Source organism: Amaranthus tricolor, chromosome 15, assembly GCF_026212465.1.
Source record: "Amaranthus tricolor cultivar Red isolate AtriRed21 chromosome 15, ASM2621246v1, whole genome shotgun sequence".
Classification (NCBI taxonomy): Eukaryota; Viridiplantae; Streptophyta; class Magnoliopsida; order Caryophyllales; family Amaranthaceae; genus Amaranthus; species Amaranthus tricolor.
The window spans coordinates 12,781,248-12,802,497 of record NC_080061.1 but is presented as its reverse complement, the minus strand read 5'-3'; the positions used below and the strand labels follow the sequence as shown (position 1 = coordinate 12,802,497).

General features: G+C 34.7%; 1 protein-coding gene and 2 long non-coding RNA genes across 4 annotated transcripts; all 3 read right to left on the bottom strand.

Annotated features, from left to right (window-relative positions):
• Positions 1–2,862: 2,862 nt before the first annotated feature.
• LOC130800666 (uncharacterized) lies at positions 2,863–4,950 on the bottom strand. The gene is made up of 3 exons (XR_009039475.1): positions 4,632–4,950; positions 3,611–3,682; positions 2,863–2,935 (listed from the first exon to the last, which is right to left on the bottom strand). It is a non-coding gene; the product is annotated as an uncharacterized LOC130800666 (long non-coding RNA).
• A 482-nt stretch (positions 4,951–5,432) lies between these two features.
• Positions 5,433–6,206, bottom strand: LOC130801037 (uncharacterized). The gene is made up of 2 exons (XM_057664796.1): positions 5,706–6,206; positions 5,433–5,474 (listed from the first exon to the last, which is right to left on the bottom strand). Exons 1-2 carry the CDS (start codon positions 6,204–6,206, stop codon positions 5,433–5,435), a joined length of 543 nt encoding a protein of 180 aa, XP_057520779.1.
• A 5,397-nt stretch (positions 6,207–11,603) lies between these two features.
• Positions 11,604–14,852, bottom strand: LOC130800665 (uncharacterized). 2 transcript variants are annotated; one of them, XR_009039474.1, is made up of 4 exons: positions 14,604–14,828; positions 14,467–14,510; positions 12,422–12,535; positions 11,604–12,257 (listed from the first exon to the last, which is right to left on the bottom strand). It is a non-coding gene; the product is annotated as an uncharacterized LOC130800665 (long non-coding RNA). The 2 variants fall into 2 exon arrangements; XR_009039473.1 differs by having other exon boundaries at positions 11,604–12,535; positions 14,604–14,852.
• Between the last annotated feature and the right edge of the window lie 6,398 nt (positions 14,853–21,250).

Sequence of the window (21,250 nt, the reverse complement as noted above, 5' to 3'; positions counted from 1 at the left end):
AATTCACCTATAACGGAGTCATTCTAACTCCAATTAAGGCATAATCTAATTCTTAAGTAAATAAGGGGGTGGTTCCCGCCTTCTATTAACACTCTCATTCTCTAAACTATTCTAAGCGTAAAGACTTCATAGTCGATAGCTCTTCATATAAGGTGTACTCACTAGTACCTCATAGTTTCGATACATTGCATACTATCACAATAAACAATAATGTCTTAAAGTAAATTGCATATAAGGGTTATTACTGCGTGTACGTACCTGTAAGCATCACTGCACGATCAAAAGTCACAAAATCACCCAACTAAGGCTCTACTTTCCTCTTACGAAATGGGCACCTATATAAGTTAGGAATAGAACTTATAAGTTCTCTTAACTACTTTGTCATACCAGCTAGAAACCAAAGGAACCACTATCATCCATTCACGACAAGTTTTCAATTACTCTAGCACGCACACAACTCATTCAACACAAGTCAAAATCATTGACTCAACACAGCATAAGTCTTTCCATCAATTTAAAGTAGAAGCATGTGTGAATCGTTTCTTTGCATTAACTAATTTTGAGCATATCGGCTCGCGTTACCCAAAAATAACTAATCACAACTAAATCTTATGATTCTAATATAATATTAATATAACGATAAAGCAAATCTTAGAGTTATCATATCGGGACATCATTTGTCGCATTCTCCAAGGCTATTAAGAATTATAATCAAAACAACACGACATATAACTTTAGCAACCATCTACGATAAGTTGTTATGCTCTTGGCTTACCAATATCATGTATCTATAATTTCAATAACAACCTAATAAAGGTATTTGTAATTTACAACAATCAAACCACAACAATTAGTAACTATTATTCCCAATATAATCAATCGAAATCACTTTCATAGTCAACTAACATCATCACCATTACTAATTATTCACAATAATAACCAATCGACCAAATCTTAAAACAACTTTTAAAGTTATTTAATCAATCATCACCAAAATATAGTATAAAACACACATTATTAGTAATTTCATTTCTAAATCCAAGCCCTAATCGTTTCGTGTTCAAAGATAACATATTTAATCACTACACATACTAAGATTCGAAGAAACTAATACAAAATCAACACACATCCCATAATTTCAATCACACTTCAAACCCTAAGTCATAAACATGTTTAATTCATCAATCAAATTCTTACCCACAAAAAGATTCAATGAAAATAATACAAGTTCAACACTTTTCATTCATATTTCAAAAACCTAATTCATAAGTACATTCAAATCATCAATCCAATTCTCACTCATTACAAGATTCAATAACAATCATACAAAGTTCAACCCTTTCTCATAAACTTTATAAATTTTAATTGGAACAAAGATGAAATCAAATAAGAGTAAGGAGATGGCTCACAAAATAAAACTAGCAAGAGGATGAAGAAGTGAGAGGAGGTCGCGGAGGCGGTGGCGCAGGGCAAAAATCGGCTGCCCAACAGCCAGTTGCTGGCGGCACAATAATGCTACGAGATTGTTTAAGGTGCAGCTCAGCTGCTGTTGGTGGGGGAAGAACGCAGCCACGGCTGCTTCTGTGAGGAGGCGAACGCAGCCTATTGGAGGCTGCTGGTAGCTACGGCGGAGGCGTGGCTGGTAGTGCTCGGGCTGCTGCTGAACGTGAGGGAGAGGGATGTGAGAGAGACGAGAAGAGAGGGAAGTGAGGCGTGTGAATTGAGTGAGGAAGGGAGTAATGCCCCCTAAAAACCCTAACTCATCCTATTTATTTAATTTATACACTTATTTATTTATTTGTTTACCTAGGTTCATATTCTTGCGAGGCCCTACTAAGAAACTCATTTTCGTGTGCTCACACATTTCAATAAAATAATTATTTTGATTCGAACCTGTTTATTTAGAAATCGTGATTGTATTTTTAATATAAATATATGTTAATATTTAAATTCGTATATAAAAGGAGTTTATTAAAACTACTTCTAAATTAATTTAACATAATTATAAAATACCCAAAAATCATTAAAATATTAATTAATGACGTTAGAAAATCTCGGGGTGTTACAGGTATATTGCCCTATAATCCAAAAGTACCTCCAAACCATTATAATGGCTTCTTATTTCAGAAGTCATCATTCACTAGATGGACAATGTGAATGGGATTCTCAGTCTTCATGTTCTTTGAATGTTAGGCAACATTCTTATTCCCCGTTAAAGTAGAAGAAGATCTTCATTCAAAAAAGTCCCTTAAATCATTTTTTTGGACTATTTTTGGTTGTTAGTCCTCTGTTGCTGGAAATTTTTTTTTTTGGTGTTTGTACTTTGTTACATGAATTACTGTTTTCTTGATCTTGCATTTTGCCTATTTTTAGGGTGTTAGTCCTTTGTTGCTAGAAACCATTTTTTGGGTATTAGCCAATATCGATGAGAGTCTTTTTAATAACGAGAAAATACACTCACTTGATGTGTTAAAATTTCGGCAGCATCTGCCTTGAAATTTGACGCGCCGAAGATTTAGACAAACGATAAATCATCATAATGAAGAGGCATCAATGGCCTCGTAACAGAATCACGGCGGAAAGGTCATCGCCAAAACCTCTGTCGACATGCTAAGCATGGATCGTGGTTCCCATGTAAACACTTGGGTTTTCCAAGCAAAAAGATAATCCACTGTACAAGCCATTCAAGATACTATAACAAACTATAAAACGATATAAATCTTTGCAGCGGAACGAATTACATCAAAAGGAGGACTCATGCCTCAACCAAAACATACACACTTTCAATTCGAAATCACATGTAGCGTCAAAAATGGTTCGAACAGGGCACGCGTCAAGGTTCTCACTCGATCCCCCCCCCCCCCCCCCCCCCCCCCCCCCCATATGCAATGCAAGGAAACTCCAAAACCTGCAAGACCTATCTACGACGCCCCTGCTGCTCAACGTAAAGTCATAGACCAAACGTGTCATAGCAGGGCCATCAGAGACAAGCCGTCAACAAGGAAACAAGCAGTACACGTCAGTATCTAGCAACAAGTTATACATGCAACCAACAATCAATTCAACAAAACGAGGGAAGAAAGACACTCCAATGTATAAAAATCTACTCCAACCATTCCTCACTTCTGTGCACTTCTCAATGCCTTCACCATTTTCTATTTCTTCCTTAATTCCACGTATCATCTTTTGTGACTAGAGGCCACCATATTGGGGTTTGCAAGACCCACATGGCAACACCTCAGCCAAGGGCGGTGACGGCCATGCCGGCGCCCAATGGCAAAGTATGATCATACCCCCGTACAGCGACCATATATAGATGATCCATGCCTCCGGGAACTAAACCAACTGGGGTACCAATCCAGTGGAGTCACAGTAACATCCAACTTAATATCTCATCAATAAGGGACTCATTCCCATTCCATCTCATATAATCCAACATTCTACTCTCGCGATATCAGAACTCAATCTCTACCATCTTGACAACTGATTTTCACTTGTAACACAAACTTAACAGTATTTAAATAGCAATTCAACCTAGCTCGTATAATATTATCACGCAAGGAAAATATATTGAAGATGCATGCAAGAATCAGTTACTGCGTGTACTTACCTGCACTGCAAGATGACAAGCCACAAAAATCGCTTCGAAGGGGTTCTTACGCCCCTCTTATGAACCGGGCACCTATACACGTTTAAAGTAAGACTAATAAGCCTACTTCACATCATTTACGAAGCACCGACTCCATACAAGCTACGCTATTAGCCAATTAAGTTTCGATTCAAGCTAATACGCATTCTACGCATACTCATGCAATAAATTCAACCCATGTTCATACATGAACTACGCCATCAATTCCAATCAAACCATAACATTAGATTCTAGTCAGGTTTATATCAAGATATGTTCAAGAACACGTAATACATGACGTTACACTTAATAACAATCATATCACCTATGATAGTAGTGGTTTATTATTTTTCCAAGGTTTTTAGAGTGAAACGATTAAGAATAAATTAGATTTGTAGCTTGGCGAATCAATAACGATTCGTATAATTTGGGTCAAAGTCACCCAACTTAGCGACACAATTGAACATATCAGTATAGCAACCGAGCTCAAAACTAACCACCTCATCAACGACTATAACCACGATAATACTTTCATTAATGACAATCGCTACCTTAATCCGTCTCAGTAATTATTATTATCGTTTACTCTACAACAATGGATATTAACAATACTAGTCACCATTCATCCAAAGTGTCACATACACAAGCTTATACAAGATTTCCAATACAAAACATCATCCAAGCCACAAAAATAGTATATACTACTTTTAATTCATCCACCCCTAACTTATTCAAGTTCAATTCACACTTTCAAATGCTTACCCACTTTAAATCCTATTAAGATATAACTTAATCCAAGCTAAGATTCATGAATTTACCCAAATTACTACCTTTAAATTCATCATAATATAAACCCTAACTTATCTAATTTCAGATCACCATAATAATCAAACCCATAACAAAATCAAGATATTCATACTCCAATTTAACAAATATGAACTCTAAATAATAAGAAATCAAATATCAACACATACAAACTTAATTTGGGTAAGAGATTGCTCACAAGGGGAACTAGAAATGGGTGAGGGTATAAGTGGTTTTTGTAGTGGTGTGGAGCACGAAAATGGTGGAGGAACCACCTCTTGCGGCTGCTGTACCTGCTGGTGGCTCACGAAACAGCCGCTGCTGTGGTCGTTCGTGGTGAGGCTGCTGCTTGTAGTGCGTGGGGGAGGGAAAACGCGGCTGTGCTGCTGCGGGCTGCTCACGGTGGTCTGCTGGTGGTCTGGTGTGCCGGCAGCTGCTGTGGGCCGTGAGGGAGAGGGAATTGAGAGAGGGAAGGGAGAAGAGAAGGAGGGGAGGGAGGAGTGACGGCTCAAGCAAGAAGAAAAAAAAAAGGGTTTCATGCCTTTTATCCTTGTTATTATTATTATCATGTTTATTTATTTATTTATTTAGATTCATTTTTTTCTTGCGAGGCCTAACTAAGAGACTCACCTTCGGGGGCTTAGACGTTTTAATAAAATAATCATTTTAATTCGAACCTCTTTATTTTTGAATCGTAATTATATTTTTAATATATATATATATAAGTTAACATTTAAATTCGTATACGAAAGAAATTTATTAAAATAATTTCATAAATAATTGTAAAGTCTTTAAAAACTATTAAAATATTAAATAATTACTTCATTAAAATCTCTATTAAAATATTAAATAATTACTTCATTAAAATCTCGGGGTGTTACAGACTACCCCCCTTAAAAGGAGTTTCGTCCCCGAAACTAGCGCAACCAAGGTACTAATTGTGAGAATTTACATTTGTAATAACTCAAGAAGGTGTCTTAACGGTTTTAAGCCCAAGGAATTAACTCAAAGATCGCGACTTATTGATGCTATTATACTCGCTCTGTCCAAATATTCGTAAATATTTCGTTTCGTGCATTCATAATCATCTAAATTAACTCAACACCCAATCAAAACATGTAATTGTCACACATTTGACTTAACACGATCAATCAAAAGCATGCAAATTTGTAATAGGTCGGTATAATAAAAGAGAAAATACATGCGAACGTACGAAATTTTATCGCATTCTACCCCCCTTAAAAACTTAGTTACGACCCCGTAACTCACTAACCTCGGAAAAAAGGTGTGGGTATTTCTCACGCATGGAATGCTCAGTTTCCCACGTTGCCTCCTGTGTGCGCTGGTTATCCCAAAGAACTTTCACCATGTTTATATCTTTTCTCCTCGTACTACGCACTTTAGAATCTAAGATCTTGATAGGCTTCTCTTCATAAGATAAATTCTCATCAAGGTCTAAGGGCTCAGGATCTAGCACGTGAGATTTATCAGGGACATATCTCTTCAACTGCGAAATGTGAAACACATCATGGACCTTACCCAACTCATTGGGTAATGCTAGTCTGTAAGCGACGTTTCCTACCTTCTCTGTGACCTCATAAGGTCCTATGAACTTTGGACTCAACTTGCCCTTCTTGCCAAACCTCATGACTCCCTTCATCGGTGAAACTCTCAATAATACATAATCCCCTACGGCGAATTCATCAGGTCTCCTCTTAAGATCTGCATAGGACTTTTGTCGATCCTGGGCCGCTTTAAGTCTTTCTCGAATCATTTTTACTTGATTAGTCATTTCCTCCAACATAACCGGCCCTAGTACTCATAATTGAACATAATAAAATCTAAATTCATTGTGATTAATTAAAAATAATTAAATTAAATTAAATAAAAAAAAAACCTTTAAACTATCTCTAGGTTATATAGAAAAGGGTATTGGATTGTATTGGCTTATATCTCACTCACGGCTCTTATCAAAGGGTATTCACATATACTTTTTCTTTTTTTTTTATTATTAAAATTTTATGCAAAAGAGATGTTCTTCATCCATTAAATTTATATCAAGCAAGGGCTATCAAGGTTGAAATACTTTTTGGGTTTTATAATTGGGTTGAAGAAATTATTTATATAAGGCTATTAGAGGCTTATTATTATTTTTTTTTTTTCAGAAGGCTATTATCTAAATCTTTATATCTACTCTAATTAGAATCGATATAAAGATAACTAGTTCATCATCTCTTTTCTTAATTCACATTGTATGTTATTTTTAATTATATGTGCAATTTAGACATATAAATCATGCAGGTTATAAATATATTGGAGGCCAAAGTAATCCATATTTAATAAGTTTTAATATTATTTGTTTAATTTTGGCATATAAACTAAGCAAAAAAAAGTTTTGAACTTATGGTGTATTAAGCTTCTAATGAGGGATTAGTAGTTTATGAGTAATTTAATTTAGTTTAAAAACTCAGGTTATTTTAATTTCTATATATATATGAAGAGACATATTTATTTAATTGTTTTTTTGATTAATTGGAGAATTGATTCTATGTTTTAAGCAAGACAAGCTAAGCAATTGTTTCGTGATGTAGTTGTCAATAAAAGAATTAGGTTAGTGAAATTATTTTGGTTAAAAAAATTTGTTGGTCGAAAATAAAAGAAAAAATAAATAAATAAATAAATAATCCAAAACGTTTTATACTAAACAGCATGTTAGAATAGTTTTGGGAAAATTTTATTTCTTACTTTTCATTTAATTTAGTGATACTTACTAAGATAACTAATTTTGGGTGAATTTGGCAACTTGACGGTTAGATTGAATTATTATTATTATTATTATTATTATTATTGATAAAGTATTATTTTGAACAAATAAAAGGTTGTCTAGTATTTTATTGTGAGATTTTAAGATTTGTTATATGCATTGTCTTGAGGAAACTAATGGAGAAATATAGGGAGCGAAAGAAATATCTGTATATGGTGTTTATTGACTTGGAGAAAGCGTATGATAGCATACCACGACGAGTCATCTGGGAAAGCCTCAAGGCTAGAGGTATTTCTTCAGTGTACATTGAGGCCATATGGGATATGTATGACAGAGTTTCGACTAGCATTCAAACACCGGTGGGGATAACAGAGCTTTTACCGTTTAAAGAAGGGCTACATTAGGGATCGGCTCTAAGCCCTTCATTTTTACTGTCATAATGGAAGAGATTTCTAAATCATTGGGAGACGGTATCGTGATGCATGATGTTTCGCGGACGACATAATGCTGGTAGTAGAAACTAGAGAGGAGGTTAGTGACAAATTGGATGAGTGGAGGGAAGCTTTAGAAGGTAAAAGTTTGCGCATTAGCCGTATGAAGACCGAGTATCTGCGTTGTGACTTTAGTGGGACATCACTGGTAGGTAAAACAGAGATGTCCATAGATGAAACAATTGTTAAGAGTACAACCAAGTACAAGTATTTGGGTTCGATCATTCAAAGGGATGGGGAGATTGACGGGGATGTAAATCATCGTATACATGCGGGTTGGCTCAAGTGGCGAGCAGCCACCGCAGTGTTATGTGATAGGAAATTCCCAAGCAAGTTAAAAGGAAAATTCTACCAGGCGGTAATCAGACCTGCTCTGCTATATGGGACCGAGTGTTGGCCTGTAAAGAAGATTTTTGAACATAAGATGAAAGTTACAGAAATGCGTATGCTGAGGTGGATGTGTGGGCGCACATTGATGGATCGAATTAGGAACTAAGAGTTTAGGGACCAACTAGGGGTAGCCCCCTATATCTGAAAAAATGCGCGAGAATAGATTAAGGTGGTTTGGTCATGTGCAGAGAAAGACTTTCGACGCCCCAGTGAGAAGGGTAGAAAGCAATATAGTAGAGGGTAAGAGGAGTCGAGGAAGATCCAGGAGAACTTGGGATAAGCAAATAAGAGTTGACTTGCATGAGTTAAACCTCTCTGCGGACCTGACTAAGGATAGGAGCAATTGGAGACGCCATATTCATGTCTTAGACTACTGATGTCCACTCAGTTTACCTTTTAGTGTCCGTAACCTCTTGCTCTTATCGTGTCCTTTCTATTAGTTCTTTGTTTTCTTTTGTAGTGACTTTCTTTTTATAGGCCTTTAAGTTATCTTGCACGTGTAATCACGTCTCTTTATCTTCCTCGAGCTGGGGGACTCCTTTGGCCGCGCTCTCCTCTATGGGATGAGTTGACGCCGCCTCTCCCTCCCCAAACCCTGGCCTTAGTTCTCTATGAGCGGGATATACTGGGTAGGATGATGATGATGATGATGATGATTGTCTTTTTGAGATGTTAGGAGTGTTATTAACATAGTTGTACTTTTGAGTAGAATAACACTTTCATTAGTACATCTTTGCCAAGAGTTAGTAATATGGTTCACTTTTGTTGACTAGGTTAAATTGAGAGTTGACTTTATCACCAAACTCAAACATTACTCATAACATTAGTTTTGACGTTTATAAAAAAAATTTGAAATTTTTAGTTGAAAATATAATATTTTAAAAATAAATTTATTGGATAAAGTATATTTGAGTTAAGAATTTGAAAGTTGATTTTGAGTGTATGGCCTATTTGGCATCTCATGAATGCTTTTGATATTGATTTTTATAAAGAGATTTATATTTTATATCTTTTGTGTGAGTAAGGAGCCATTAAAGTGTAAGACCTGTTTTGACATATCTAAACTTTGACATCTCTAAATGGTTAGAACATGCTACTGATGATTAAAGCTGTTCAAATGTGACTCGACCCAGAAATCCGACCCGAAACCGAAAGTTATCTGACCCGAAAATGCGTATCTTTTTTAGATTTATCGAACCGACATTACCCGAATCGAAGTTGCACCTGAACTGATTGACAACCGAAAATGGGAAACTGAACCCGAACTGCGACCGATTTTTATAACCGACAATAGTGATTGAACCGAGTCATATCTGACCCGTATCATGCTCGAAACTAAACTCAACCCGGCTATAACCAACTTAACCCGAACCAATTTTTAATCGAACTGCTGTAAACCAGAATCAATCTCTAACATAGAAGTATGATCAACTCATATTCAATCATCTTATTAGTTAATCTAATAAAGCGATAGATATTTTCATAAATTAAATTTTAAAAATACATAGTTTCATATATTTAGAGTTAATAATCAATGATTAATGTCTAATAACTATTTTTAATCAAATTGGATGAAAAATGATAGAACTTTAATTTTAATTTACAATCTGGATGGAACCGGTCCGGTCTTAGAATATTCAAAATTCCGATCTTCCAGTCCAACGAATTCCGGCCAATCTGATCCGGGTTTGGATCGATGTAACACCCCTATTTATATTTTTTAGACCTAAACACAAACCATGTTTAATAAAGTCCACAAAATATGGATTCATACCTTAATCTTTTCAGTTCTAATTCAAACGTATCGATTCTAATAGATCAAGAGTCCTACATAGTACTAAACATAGTCTTAATCTAATTATTCATACCTTATTTTATTACCATTTTAGGGTAGTTAGATCCAAATTGGATATATTAGTCTAAAATAAGTTCAAATAAATATAACATAGGTTTAAAATAATTCTACAAACGCCTATGGGTTGATCATAGGTCGAGTTTGCCTTGGATCTAGATCTTTAAAGAGGCTAAATTAGGTTTAATTCAAGTTCACTTCTAACGAACTCCTATCCAAACCCATCTATTTATCTTTTTCGAAATCAAGGTACACCTATTAGGTCTTAAAAATTTAAATACGACTTGAATCTAAAGCAGGTTCAAAAGGAGCTTTGCACAATGACCATACCTACTAACAAAGGCAATTTACATAAAATTATATTATTTTAAAAAACCTTGAAAGACATAATGCGATCACTGTAATATCCATTTAATAAACTAGTTAAATGGGTCAACCCGATCTAACTAGTTTATTAAATGAGTTAGATTAAGGTCAAAATTTTAAACCTAAAATAAATATATATAACCTATTTAATTAAACTAGTTAATTAGAGTTAAATTAATAAGTATAAACTATACTTAAACCATTTAATGTTAAATTTATTTTATCTTCTCCATCTAGAATTGAAAAGTTTTATAAGTGTGTTTCGGATGAGAAGATTCCATCAAAAAACATGTTGTCTCTTGATGTGGTCACACGGTGGAACTCAACTTATTTGATGTTAAGCATTGCTTTGAAGTTTATATTGGCATTTGAGAGGTATGATGGGGAAGATCCAAATTTTCATGAGCATCTTCTAGATCCCCATGGTTATGGAAATGGTTTAGGAAAGCCTACTACTGATGATTGGGACTAAGTGAAGAGCTTAGTTCAATTATTAGAAGTGTTTTATAATTTAACTTTGCGTGTGTCTGGTTCACAATATGTTACTTGTAATGGTTGTTTTGATGATATAACTGATGTTGATTGTTTGCTAAAAGAATGGTGTGAAAGTCCTGATTATGAGTTTAAGGAAATGGCACAAAGAATGAAAGAGAAGTGTGATAAGTATTGGGGGATCCTAAAAAACTAAATGTTATACTATATGTTGCTGCTGTACTTGATCCTAGATATAAATGGGAAACTGTGGAATTCGGGATAAGACAAATGTACACAAAAGATAATGATGCTTCTGTTGTTTGTATGCGGGTAAAGAATGCCCTTTATGATTTATATAATGAATACAAAGGCTTTCATTCCACATCTGCAACAACTAACCAAAGTGATGGTGCTTCAAGTTCTAGCAAAGATGTAGAACCTAGTCTTCCAAAAAAAGGACTTATGAGATCTAAGTTTAAAAAACTCAAAGAGTCTCGTGAGGATGGGGAATTGACTAAAACAGAGGTGGACAAGTATTTAGATGAGGTTACAGAAGAAGATGGAGATGGCTTTGATATTTTGACATGGTGGAAAAACAATACTTCAAGGTTTCCCATTCAATCTCTTGTAGCTCGTGATGTGCTAGCCATTCCTGTATCCACAGTTGCATCGGAAAGTGCCTTTAGCACTGGAGGTCGAGTTCTAGATTCATTTCGAAGTTCATTAAGTCCAAAAATGGCAGAAGCTCTTATTTCTTGTCAAGATTGGCTTCGTGCTTCTTCTCTAAAAGTTGAGGAGTGCTTAGAGGATATAGCACAACTAGAGAACGGTATGTGATCTTTCATATCATGATTAGTATTATGTTTATTTTTTAAAATTATATTTTTTGATTTTTTTTTTATTGTATAGAGTTATCGATAGGGCTGAACACAGTTTGGTCTAAACCGTAAACCAAACCGAACCAAACCGTAATTTAAGTATTTGGTCTGGTCTACGGTCTGAATGGTCTGGTCCGGTTTTTTTTTTTAAACGGTTTACGGTCCGGTCCCGGTTTTTAATTTTGTAGACCAAACCGGACTAATAAACCGCAATAAACTCTAATATTAGGGATTAGATTTAGGTCTATCCTGCTGTATTCCTTATTTCCTGTTTCCTCGAGACCTCGACCTCTGCTGCCGTAAATAACGAAAAGGCAAAGCTGCTTCCTTCTCCCATTCTTCTCTCTTCCTCGCCTCGCCTGAGTCTCTGAAGTCTCTGAAGTCGACAGTCGCCTCGCCTCGCTTCCTTCAACTCTTCAAGCTTCAACCCATCGACAGTCGACAGACGCCAGACGCCAGACGCCAATCGACAAACGACCTCCTTCAAAGACGCCTCTGCTTCTGTGGTTCTTCGAGGCTTTTTGAAACAGCCCAAACCAGCGTAAACAATAAATTATTATTGTCTAAAAAGCACAGCGGAAGACTTATAGAAGTCTGGGCTGAATCCGACCTGTGGTTCGACAACCACAGCAACCAATATCAGAGTATTTAAAAACTTTATATAACTGTAATACAATTACTTACAACCCAGTTATAAACTAAATTAATACATTATAAAATATCTATTATTTTTATACAAAGACATGATTTGTCAAAATATCATTATAAGTTAACCTTTCGAAAACGATGTCCTCGCTATCGCAACACATGACACATAAATGAGCAGCACATCCATCTGCACTAAAGATGGCAACCTGAAAGTGGATCTACCCCTGTAAGAGATAGACCCTATAAAAAAAACGGTCAACAATTGCATTGTTGAGTAATCCAACAAACTATTACATTTATAAACAAGTCCAAACTCTTTTAAAAGACCGTCTGATTGACATAAATACAGTTATGAACCTTTAGTTCATAACGAATTAAAATACGGCTATAACTGTACAAGTTAATAGCAAAAATCAAAACGCGGCTATTACTTTATAAGTCAATAGCGAAACAATACGGCAAATGACAAATACGAAATCATTTGCGAAACAAACAAAACTTTATGTACCAAACGTATTTATTCAAAACTCATATTAAATCAATAAATTCCACAGCACTTTAAAACGTGGGAATATATGGACCGTCAGGAAGTAGACTTGATCTAAATCCTGAGAACACGGGTGATCGTCATCACCGAAAATACAGTTCTTGCAAGAACGAAACGGGATTGGGGGCTCGAGACCGATCCGAATAACCATTACCTATTATCAAGCTATAGGATTTCACAATAATCCGGATATAAATATCCGTTGCCAATTCCCAAAAACGGACATTTTTCAATGTCGAACATTTCAATATAAAACGAATCAATAAATCACTTGATTTTCTTTTGAAATCAATAACCATAACTCATTTTCATAGTACAATATATTTAAAAGCTCACATATAAAAACGTATGAACATTCAAAACATAACTTGAACTTTGAAATACTTGAATTTAATTTAAAAGATAGGATAGTAGTTTGCTTGTGGATTACCTTCCTACACCATGAATAACAATCACTAATTAAAATACCAATCAATTCATATGTTCCCAAATTTATACTTGAACCAAACACTCATATTATTCAATTAAGATCCATAACCCAACAATACCAATCCATAAAGGGAAAACAATAAACCTAAGTTAATCTCAATTACTCAATAAATAACCTTAAACCTCCAATTTATTTTATACTTCCTAATCCCACATAATAAATTCCATTTTAGTACCATAACAGGACACTTGTTAGTAATTTGGTCATAACTCTCTCATACGAACTCATTTTGGGGCGATTCAAGTGCCTACGTGATCGCGACTCGAAGCTCTACAAATATCATGAAGACACAGAACCCAAAAACAATCAAAACTATCCCAAAATAACCAAAACAGAAGGTTCTCATTGATTTCATGACAGCCTGCTGGTATGTCATTGTTTTGAACATAACTCTCTCATACAAACTCATCTTGGGGCGATTCAAGTGTCTACGTGATCGCGACTTGAAGCTCTACAAATATCATGAAGGCACCAGAACCCAAAAACAATCAAAACTATCCCAAAATAACCAAAACAGAAGGTTCTCATTGATTTCATGACAGCTTGCTGGTATGTCACTGTTTTGAACATAACTCTCTCATACGAACTCATCTTGGGGCGATTCAAGTGTCTACGTGATCGCGACTCAAAGCTCTACAAATATCATGAAGACACCAGAACCCCAAAATGACTCTAACTACTTCAAAAACAGTAACACAAATTCGGACAGAATAAAACGGAACCTCATTGTCGATTTTTATGACAGTCTACTAGTGTTTTGGACATAACTTCCTCATACGAATTCATCTCGGGGCGATTCAAGTGCCCACACGACCGTGACTCAAAGCTCTACAAATCTCATGAAGACACCAAAAGCTAAAAACGAACATAACCATACAGAAAATCGCAAAACAGTAGGATCCCTTTTCGATCTGAAATTTCAGAATCCATATTACATACTTTGATACTAGAAAATTAAACCCAAATAACCATTACTAATCAACTCTAGCAAGAACCAAATTACTAATTAAACTCATATACTCTAATTAAATTCAAGTTGATACCCAAATTGAATCCACATACCAAATTGAATCCACATACCAAACTACTTAAAAACATTCAATTAATACTTAAATAGAGTAGTTTGTGGATTACCTCAATCACCATTGAAGGACCCTTCAACTTTCAATCTTGATGAACTTCAATTTGAGTCACAAAATTCCCAAATCAATTTACAAAATCCTAACATTTAAATTTGAAAACAAAACAACAAAAGAAGGAAAAGTGGTTACCAACAATAAAGGAAGGAGGAGAAGTGGTTGCTGTTGGTGGTGGAGCTCGTGGCTGGGCTGCCGGTTGATGGTGGTGTTCGTGGGTCAGCCGTGAGTAAGGGAGAAAGGAGTAAGGTAGCTGATTTTGTTTTTGTGTTTGAAAATGAAGGAGTAAGGGTAAATGGATGAGGATAAAGAAAGATATGGGGATTTTGTTTTTGTGTTTGAAAATGAAGGAGTAAGGGTAAATGGACGAGGATAAAGAAAGATATGGGGAAGGGGTGTGTGGGTTTATTTGTGGTAAAATGGGTTTTTATTTTTAGCTTTGACCCATAAAATTCTATTAAAGCCGTCTCATCGTAAGACAGTCTTATATAAGACGTGTTATAAGGGTACAATGGACGATTTATAAAATAAGTAATTGGTAGTATGAATAAGGATTGCATTTACGAATTTATTTTTCAATACTTTATTTAAATTTATTTTTATAAAGATAAGATAGTAATCAATTAATAAAATATAATTAAAATACACTTTTATCGAAGTACTCTTTATACGAATTTTATACATTAAATAAAATATACCTTTTTCTTGAAAAAATTAACAAATGAAATACTTGAGTCAAGATTATCAAAATAATAATATTATTACTCGAATTAACATACTTGATAACCCCAATCAGCTTAATCACTTATAATTAAGCTTTATTAAATGTAGTCTATTTCACTTTTGTGGTTCTTCATTCTCCAATCTCACCATTCACCACAGAATCAAGTGTAGAATCTCGTAATGTAAATATATTGGTTGATTTTTTTTGATTTTTAGGGTTTTTTTTATCAGTTTTTGATTTTTAGGGTTTTTGTTTCATCTTCCATTTCTTCTTCGACTATTCGACATAACTAATTTTTTGTTGTTAATTATAATTTATGTATAAAATGCCGCAGACAAATAGTTAGGAAGATGACTTCATCGAAATCCCACTTTGTACAAATTATAATTTATATTGTATAAATGTTAAGTTTTTATGATTATAAATTATGAAGTTTGTATGTTTTATTGTTAATTTATTAGATAAATGCTATTTTGATGATTATCTGGTTGAATCTTGAGTCTTTATATATTGGGTAAGTGTAATTTTTTGATGACCACAACTGATAAAGTTTGCAACTTGTATTGTACAATTTACTGGATATCTTCTGTTTTGATGATTATTGGTTTATGAATCTTGAGTCCTTGACTTATCATATATTGATTAAGTGTTGTAATTTTGATGTAACAGTGTGATTAATTGTGAGATGTATCATGTAATGTTTGATATGCAAGAAAGATATGGTGAAGATCAATTACTGGAGTTTGGATATCTTAGGTTGTTTGTAAAATAGTGTAATAAGTGTTTTATATGCTTCCATCAAAATTATATATATATGATTTGGATATGTTGAATGTTAATATGTTGGTATTACTCGTTTGATATGTTGAATGTTAATATGTTGGTATTACTCGTTTGTAGACTAAATAGATTGTTGATGATCAATTGTAGTTTGCGATGTCGATGGATGAACCTTTTTTAGTTTGCGATGAAAATGAAGTGGATGATTAGGATGGTAATGAAATCAAAAAGGAGGAAGTTATGAGCAAACAAAGGAAAAAAGTTGTGAAACCAAGATCCAACATATGGGATCACTTCACCAAATTTACAAACAAAAACATGGAAAAGAAATGTAAGTGTAACTATTGTGGTCGTGAATATAAGTGCAATCCTAGTGTAAATGGGACTAGTACTTATAGAGCACATTTAAGTAAGTGTACTAGATTTTCACTCAATAACAAATCAAATGCTACTCAAACACAATTGAGTTTTCAATCAAGTGTTAATGAACAAGGGGAATAAGAAGCTCACATAAAGAGTTGGATGTTTAACTATGAGGCTTGTAGAAAAAGCTTAGCGTTCATGATAATTCTTGATGAACTTCCCTTTAGATTTGTTGAAGCCCAGGGGTTTAGGTACTTTTGCTCACAAATGCAAAATAAGTTTGTGGTTCCTTCTAGAATGACTGTTGCTAGAGATTGTTACGAGATGTTTTTGGATGAAAGGTTGAAACTAAAATCTTTTTTAAAAACTAATTGTAGGAGAGTATGTCTTACTACTGACACATGGACTTCAATCCAAAAAATTAATTATATGTGTTTAACTGCGCATTTTATTGATAATGATTGGAAGTTAAATAAAAGAATCTTAAACTTTTGTCCAATTTCAAGTCATAAAGGTCAGGCCATTGGGAAGGCAATTGAGAAATGTTTGCTTGCTTGGGGTCTTGAAAATGTGATGACCATTACTGTTGACAATGCTAGTTCTAATGACACTGCAATTGCTTATTTAAAAACAAGAGTCAAAACGTGGGGAACTAGTGTGTTGAATGGAGAATATTTGCATGTACGATGTATTGCTCATATCATGAACTTAGTGGTTAATGATGGTCTTAAATTAGTTACTGATGCGGTTTGTCGAGTTCCAGGTACTATTAAATTTATTTTATCTTCTCCATCTAGAATTGAAAAGTTTTATAAGTGTGTTTCGGATGAGAAGATTCCATCAAAAAACATGTTGTCTCTTGATGTGGTCACACGGTGGAACTCAACTTATTTGATGTTAAGCATTGCTTTGAAGTTTATATTGGCATTTGAGAGGTATGATGGGGAAGATTCAAATTTTCATGAGCATCTTCTAGATCCCCATGGTTATGGAAATGGTGTAGGAAAGCCTACTACTGATGATTGGGACCAAGTGAAGAGCTTAGTTCAATTATTAGAAGTGTTTTATAACTTAACTTTGCGTGTGTCTGGTTCACAATATGTTACTTGTAATGGTTGTTTTGATGATATAACTGATGTTGATTGTTTGCTAAAAGAATGGTGTGAAAGTCCTGATTATGAGTTTAAGGAAATGGCACAAAGAATGAAAGAGAAGTGTGATAAGTATTGGGGGGATCCTAAAAAACTAAATGTTATGCTATATGTTGCTGCTGTACTTGATCCTAGATATAAATGGGAAACTGTGGAATTCGGGATAAGACAAATGTACACAAAAGATAATGATGCTTCTGTTGTTTGTATGCGGGTAAAGAATGCCCTTTATGATTTATATAATGAATACAAAGGCTTTCATTCCACATCCGTAACAACTAACCAAACACTACAAGAAAACTTGTTTTTAGCAACAGAAAAAGTCGTTGCTAAAAACCTGATTTCGTTGCTAAAAATGTTTTTTGCAACGAATTCCATTGTTGCGGGTACAGCCGTAGCTAAAGGTTTTAGCAACGGCTATGGTGGTTGCAAAAGGTTTCTGTTTTTTGCAACGAGATCTATTGTTGCAAAAAAAAATGTCGTTGCAATTCCTTCAAACGTTTTTAGCAACAAAAAAGCTCGTTGCCAAATTTCCTGCATTTTTAGCTACAACTATTTTCGTTGTTAAATTTCTATTTTTCACAACAATTTAAGTTGTTGCAATACATGATAGTCAATCTTTTGCAACGACTTTACTGTAGGAAAAACAATAAAGTAAAATTTGTTATTAATGTTTTTAGCAACAACTATTACCGTTGCAAAAAACATACACATTTTTCGCAACAACTATTACCGTTGCAAAAAACCTGACACATTTTTCGCAACAACTATTACCGTTGCAAAAAACATACACATTTTTCGCAACAACTTTTACCGTTGCAAAAAACCTTCAAACATTTTTCGCAACAACTATTTATCTTTTGAAACAACCTACAATAAACTAGACAATTAAAATAATAAATAATTTAAAACCAACTAAACTAATATCACCGATTATCATTATATATTAATTCGTATCCCAAAATATCACACGTCCCAAATATTATCGTGTGTCAAAAATATACGTAATTCATATACATGTAACGTATAACCAATTTTCCAAAATAATTCTCCTACCATATACAAGTTTTCATGCAAAAATTTACAAGTGATAGGCACTTTGCATTCTCAATCTCCATAGTTGATGCTTCAATTTCATCTGCTTCCATTGAATATGACACCACCGTTTGTATTTCTGGTAATGGGTTGAGTGTATGAGAAGGTACCCAAGGGATGAATGCTTTGCATACATCATCCTGAACGTTATCATCATCCTCATCTTTAAGTCTTGAAGAGTTGAGCTTGCTACCCCGAAAAACTTGATCTGCAACGAACTTAAATGCTCCATAAGTTTTTGATCCAATTATAAATAGACCACAAACAAAGACAAACATTGAAGACCATAATTGGATCAATATGCCTAATGAATCTGATATGGAAATCCTACAAACTAATGATGTTAGCATCCAATATGGGCCAAACATGAGCATAAAGGCATTACAAGACCAAGTGAATTAAAGTTTACAAGACCACAACAACTTCTGCAAATTTTAAAGAAGCTTGTTCAGAAAGTGGCAATTTCTAATTTGTTAGGTCAACACCTTCAAGTGATAGCAAAAGCAAACATCCCTATCTTTCACTCTTGTTTTTAATTTTCCAATTCAAGTTACCTTTACATAAATGATTAGTCAATAGACTTGAGAATATTCTAGATGGAAGCAATTTATACAAGATTTGAGTGTAATAGATGTAGCTTCAAATGAAGCAAACTTAGAAACCCTACAAAGTTACAGTTTCATAGCATGATGATGAATAATAATTCTGAGAAAATCTCACCAACATCTGGCTCCAATGTTGCACTGTTCAAGTCCGAAACAAGTTTACTTATAGATTCTTTGGTCCCATTCTGTTGAAACAATATCACCATGTCAGAGTTTTATCAACTAACATGGAAGAGGGAAAAGGGAGACATTTAAAATCATAACCAAAGTTGGAATTTGCTTGCAAAGGTATCCTAAATGAACACGATACAGAAAATGCATCTAAATAAGTAAGAATTGAAATTTTGAAACAAGATACTATAAATATCATGAAAATAGACCTTGTGGGTTTAACATAGTAAAACCACGTAGATAAATTTGTCTCTTCACGGGTCACACTACCCACAGTTGTCCTACACAAATCATACAGATATTTAAAGCACTGACAGTGGTAGCAAACAACCAGCTTATTTTTACAATACAAGCAAATGCACCATCAAAATTAGAAATAATAAACTACTTAGCCCCATCTCTAAATGTTCAACAAAGATTACCAAAAATGTGCACTCTTCTATCAGAACAAGATAATAGAAATAGGTAATTTGGTGCTTTTAAGAAAAATAGAAAGTTCAAAATTACAATTAATTGGTCGAAAGAGAACAATAATTGCAGTTTTTCTAGGCAATGCACAACTTGAGTACATTATAGAAGAACAAGAGTCAAGAGTCAGAGTGTTATTGTCAAACAATTAAATTCATACTTCTAATATCAAAGGATGCATAACATTACAGACAGTAGCCAAGTACTCCGACAAGAGGATTAAAGATGATTCATTCAGTCTTGCAAATAACTTGAAGCAAGCTGATCCAAAGAGCCCCAAACTTTACGCTTTACAAAAGTACTCCGACAAGAGGATTACAGACAGTAGCCAAGTAGCCAAGTACCCAAACTTCCACTAAAATTAGGTTGAAATTTAAGCTTTACAAAAGAATTGAATAGATAAAACAATTACCATAATTTGCAGGAAGAATTGGATGAAACTGTATGTGGTTCTTTTAAGAGAGAAATATACACTAAAAACAATCATCTACAATAATCATACAGATCCAATGAATCACAGTCATCCCAAATTCCCAATTCCCAAACAATCATTCAAAAAAAAGAACTACAGAGTACTGACTATGAAATTGGAAATGTTGTGTTCATCAGATATTCCAAAACAAGAAAAAAACTACAGGATTCACCTATTGAAATTCGAAAACAAGGAAAAAAACTACAAGATTCATCACTTGAAATTCGAAATATCAAGAACAACACTACAAAATCCATCTACTGAAGTTCAAAAACAAGAAAAATCCAAACAAAAGTATGAAACAAATCAAACAGAAGGCTTGAAAAAACCCTAAAAAATCAAAAAATCAACCAATATACTTACATTACGAGATTCTACACTTGATTCCGTGGTGAATGCTGAGATTGGAGTTTGAAGATTGGAGGAGGAGCGTCGAAGCCTCGAAGAAGCACCGGGTTCAAAGGCCAAAATAAAATTAAAACTACCTGCTGTCGTGGGTTCAAAGGCGGCTGAAGGGTAGCTTGGCGGCAGCACCAACTGAAAAGCAGCAGTTCCTCCGATGTGCAGGCGGCGGCAGTGGCTTACCTCCGGTGTGCGGGATTAGGGCTTGTGAGGAATCGGGTTTGTGAGGGAGGGAATGGGCGCTGGATAATCGAACTGGTCTGGTAGCACCGGCTGAAAAGCAGCAGTTCCTCCGATGTGCAGGCGGCGGCAGTGGCTTACCTCCGGTGTGCGGCGGTGTGCGGGATTAGGGCTTTTGAGGAATCGGGTTTGTGAGGGAGGGAATGGGCGCTGGATAATGTGGAAGGGAAATTAAAATTTCGAAGGAGGAAAGGTAATTTGTGAGGGATTGGGTCAGTTTTGAGAGGGAAAATAAAAAAAAAATTATTAGTATATGGTCTTTTGCAACGACTTTATTGTATCCGTATTTTTAAATATTTTTCGCAACAACA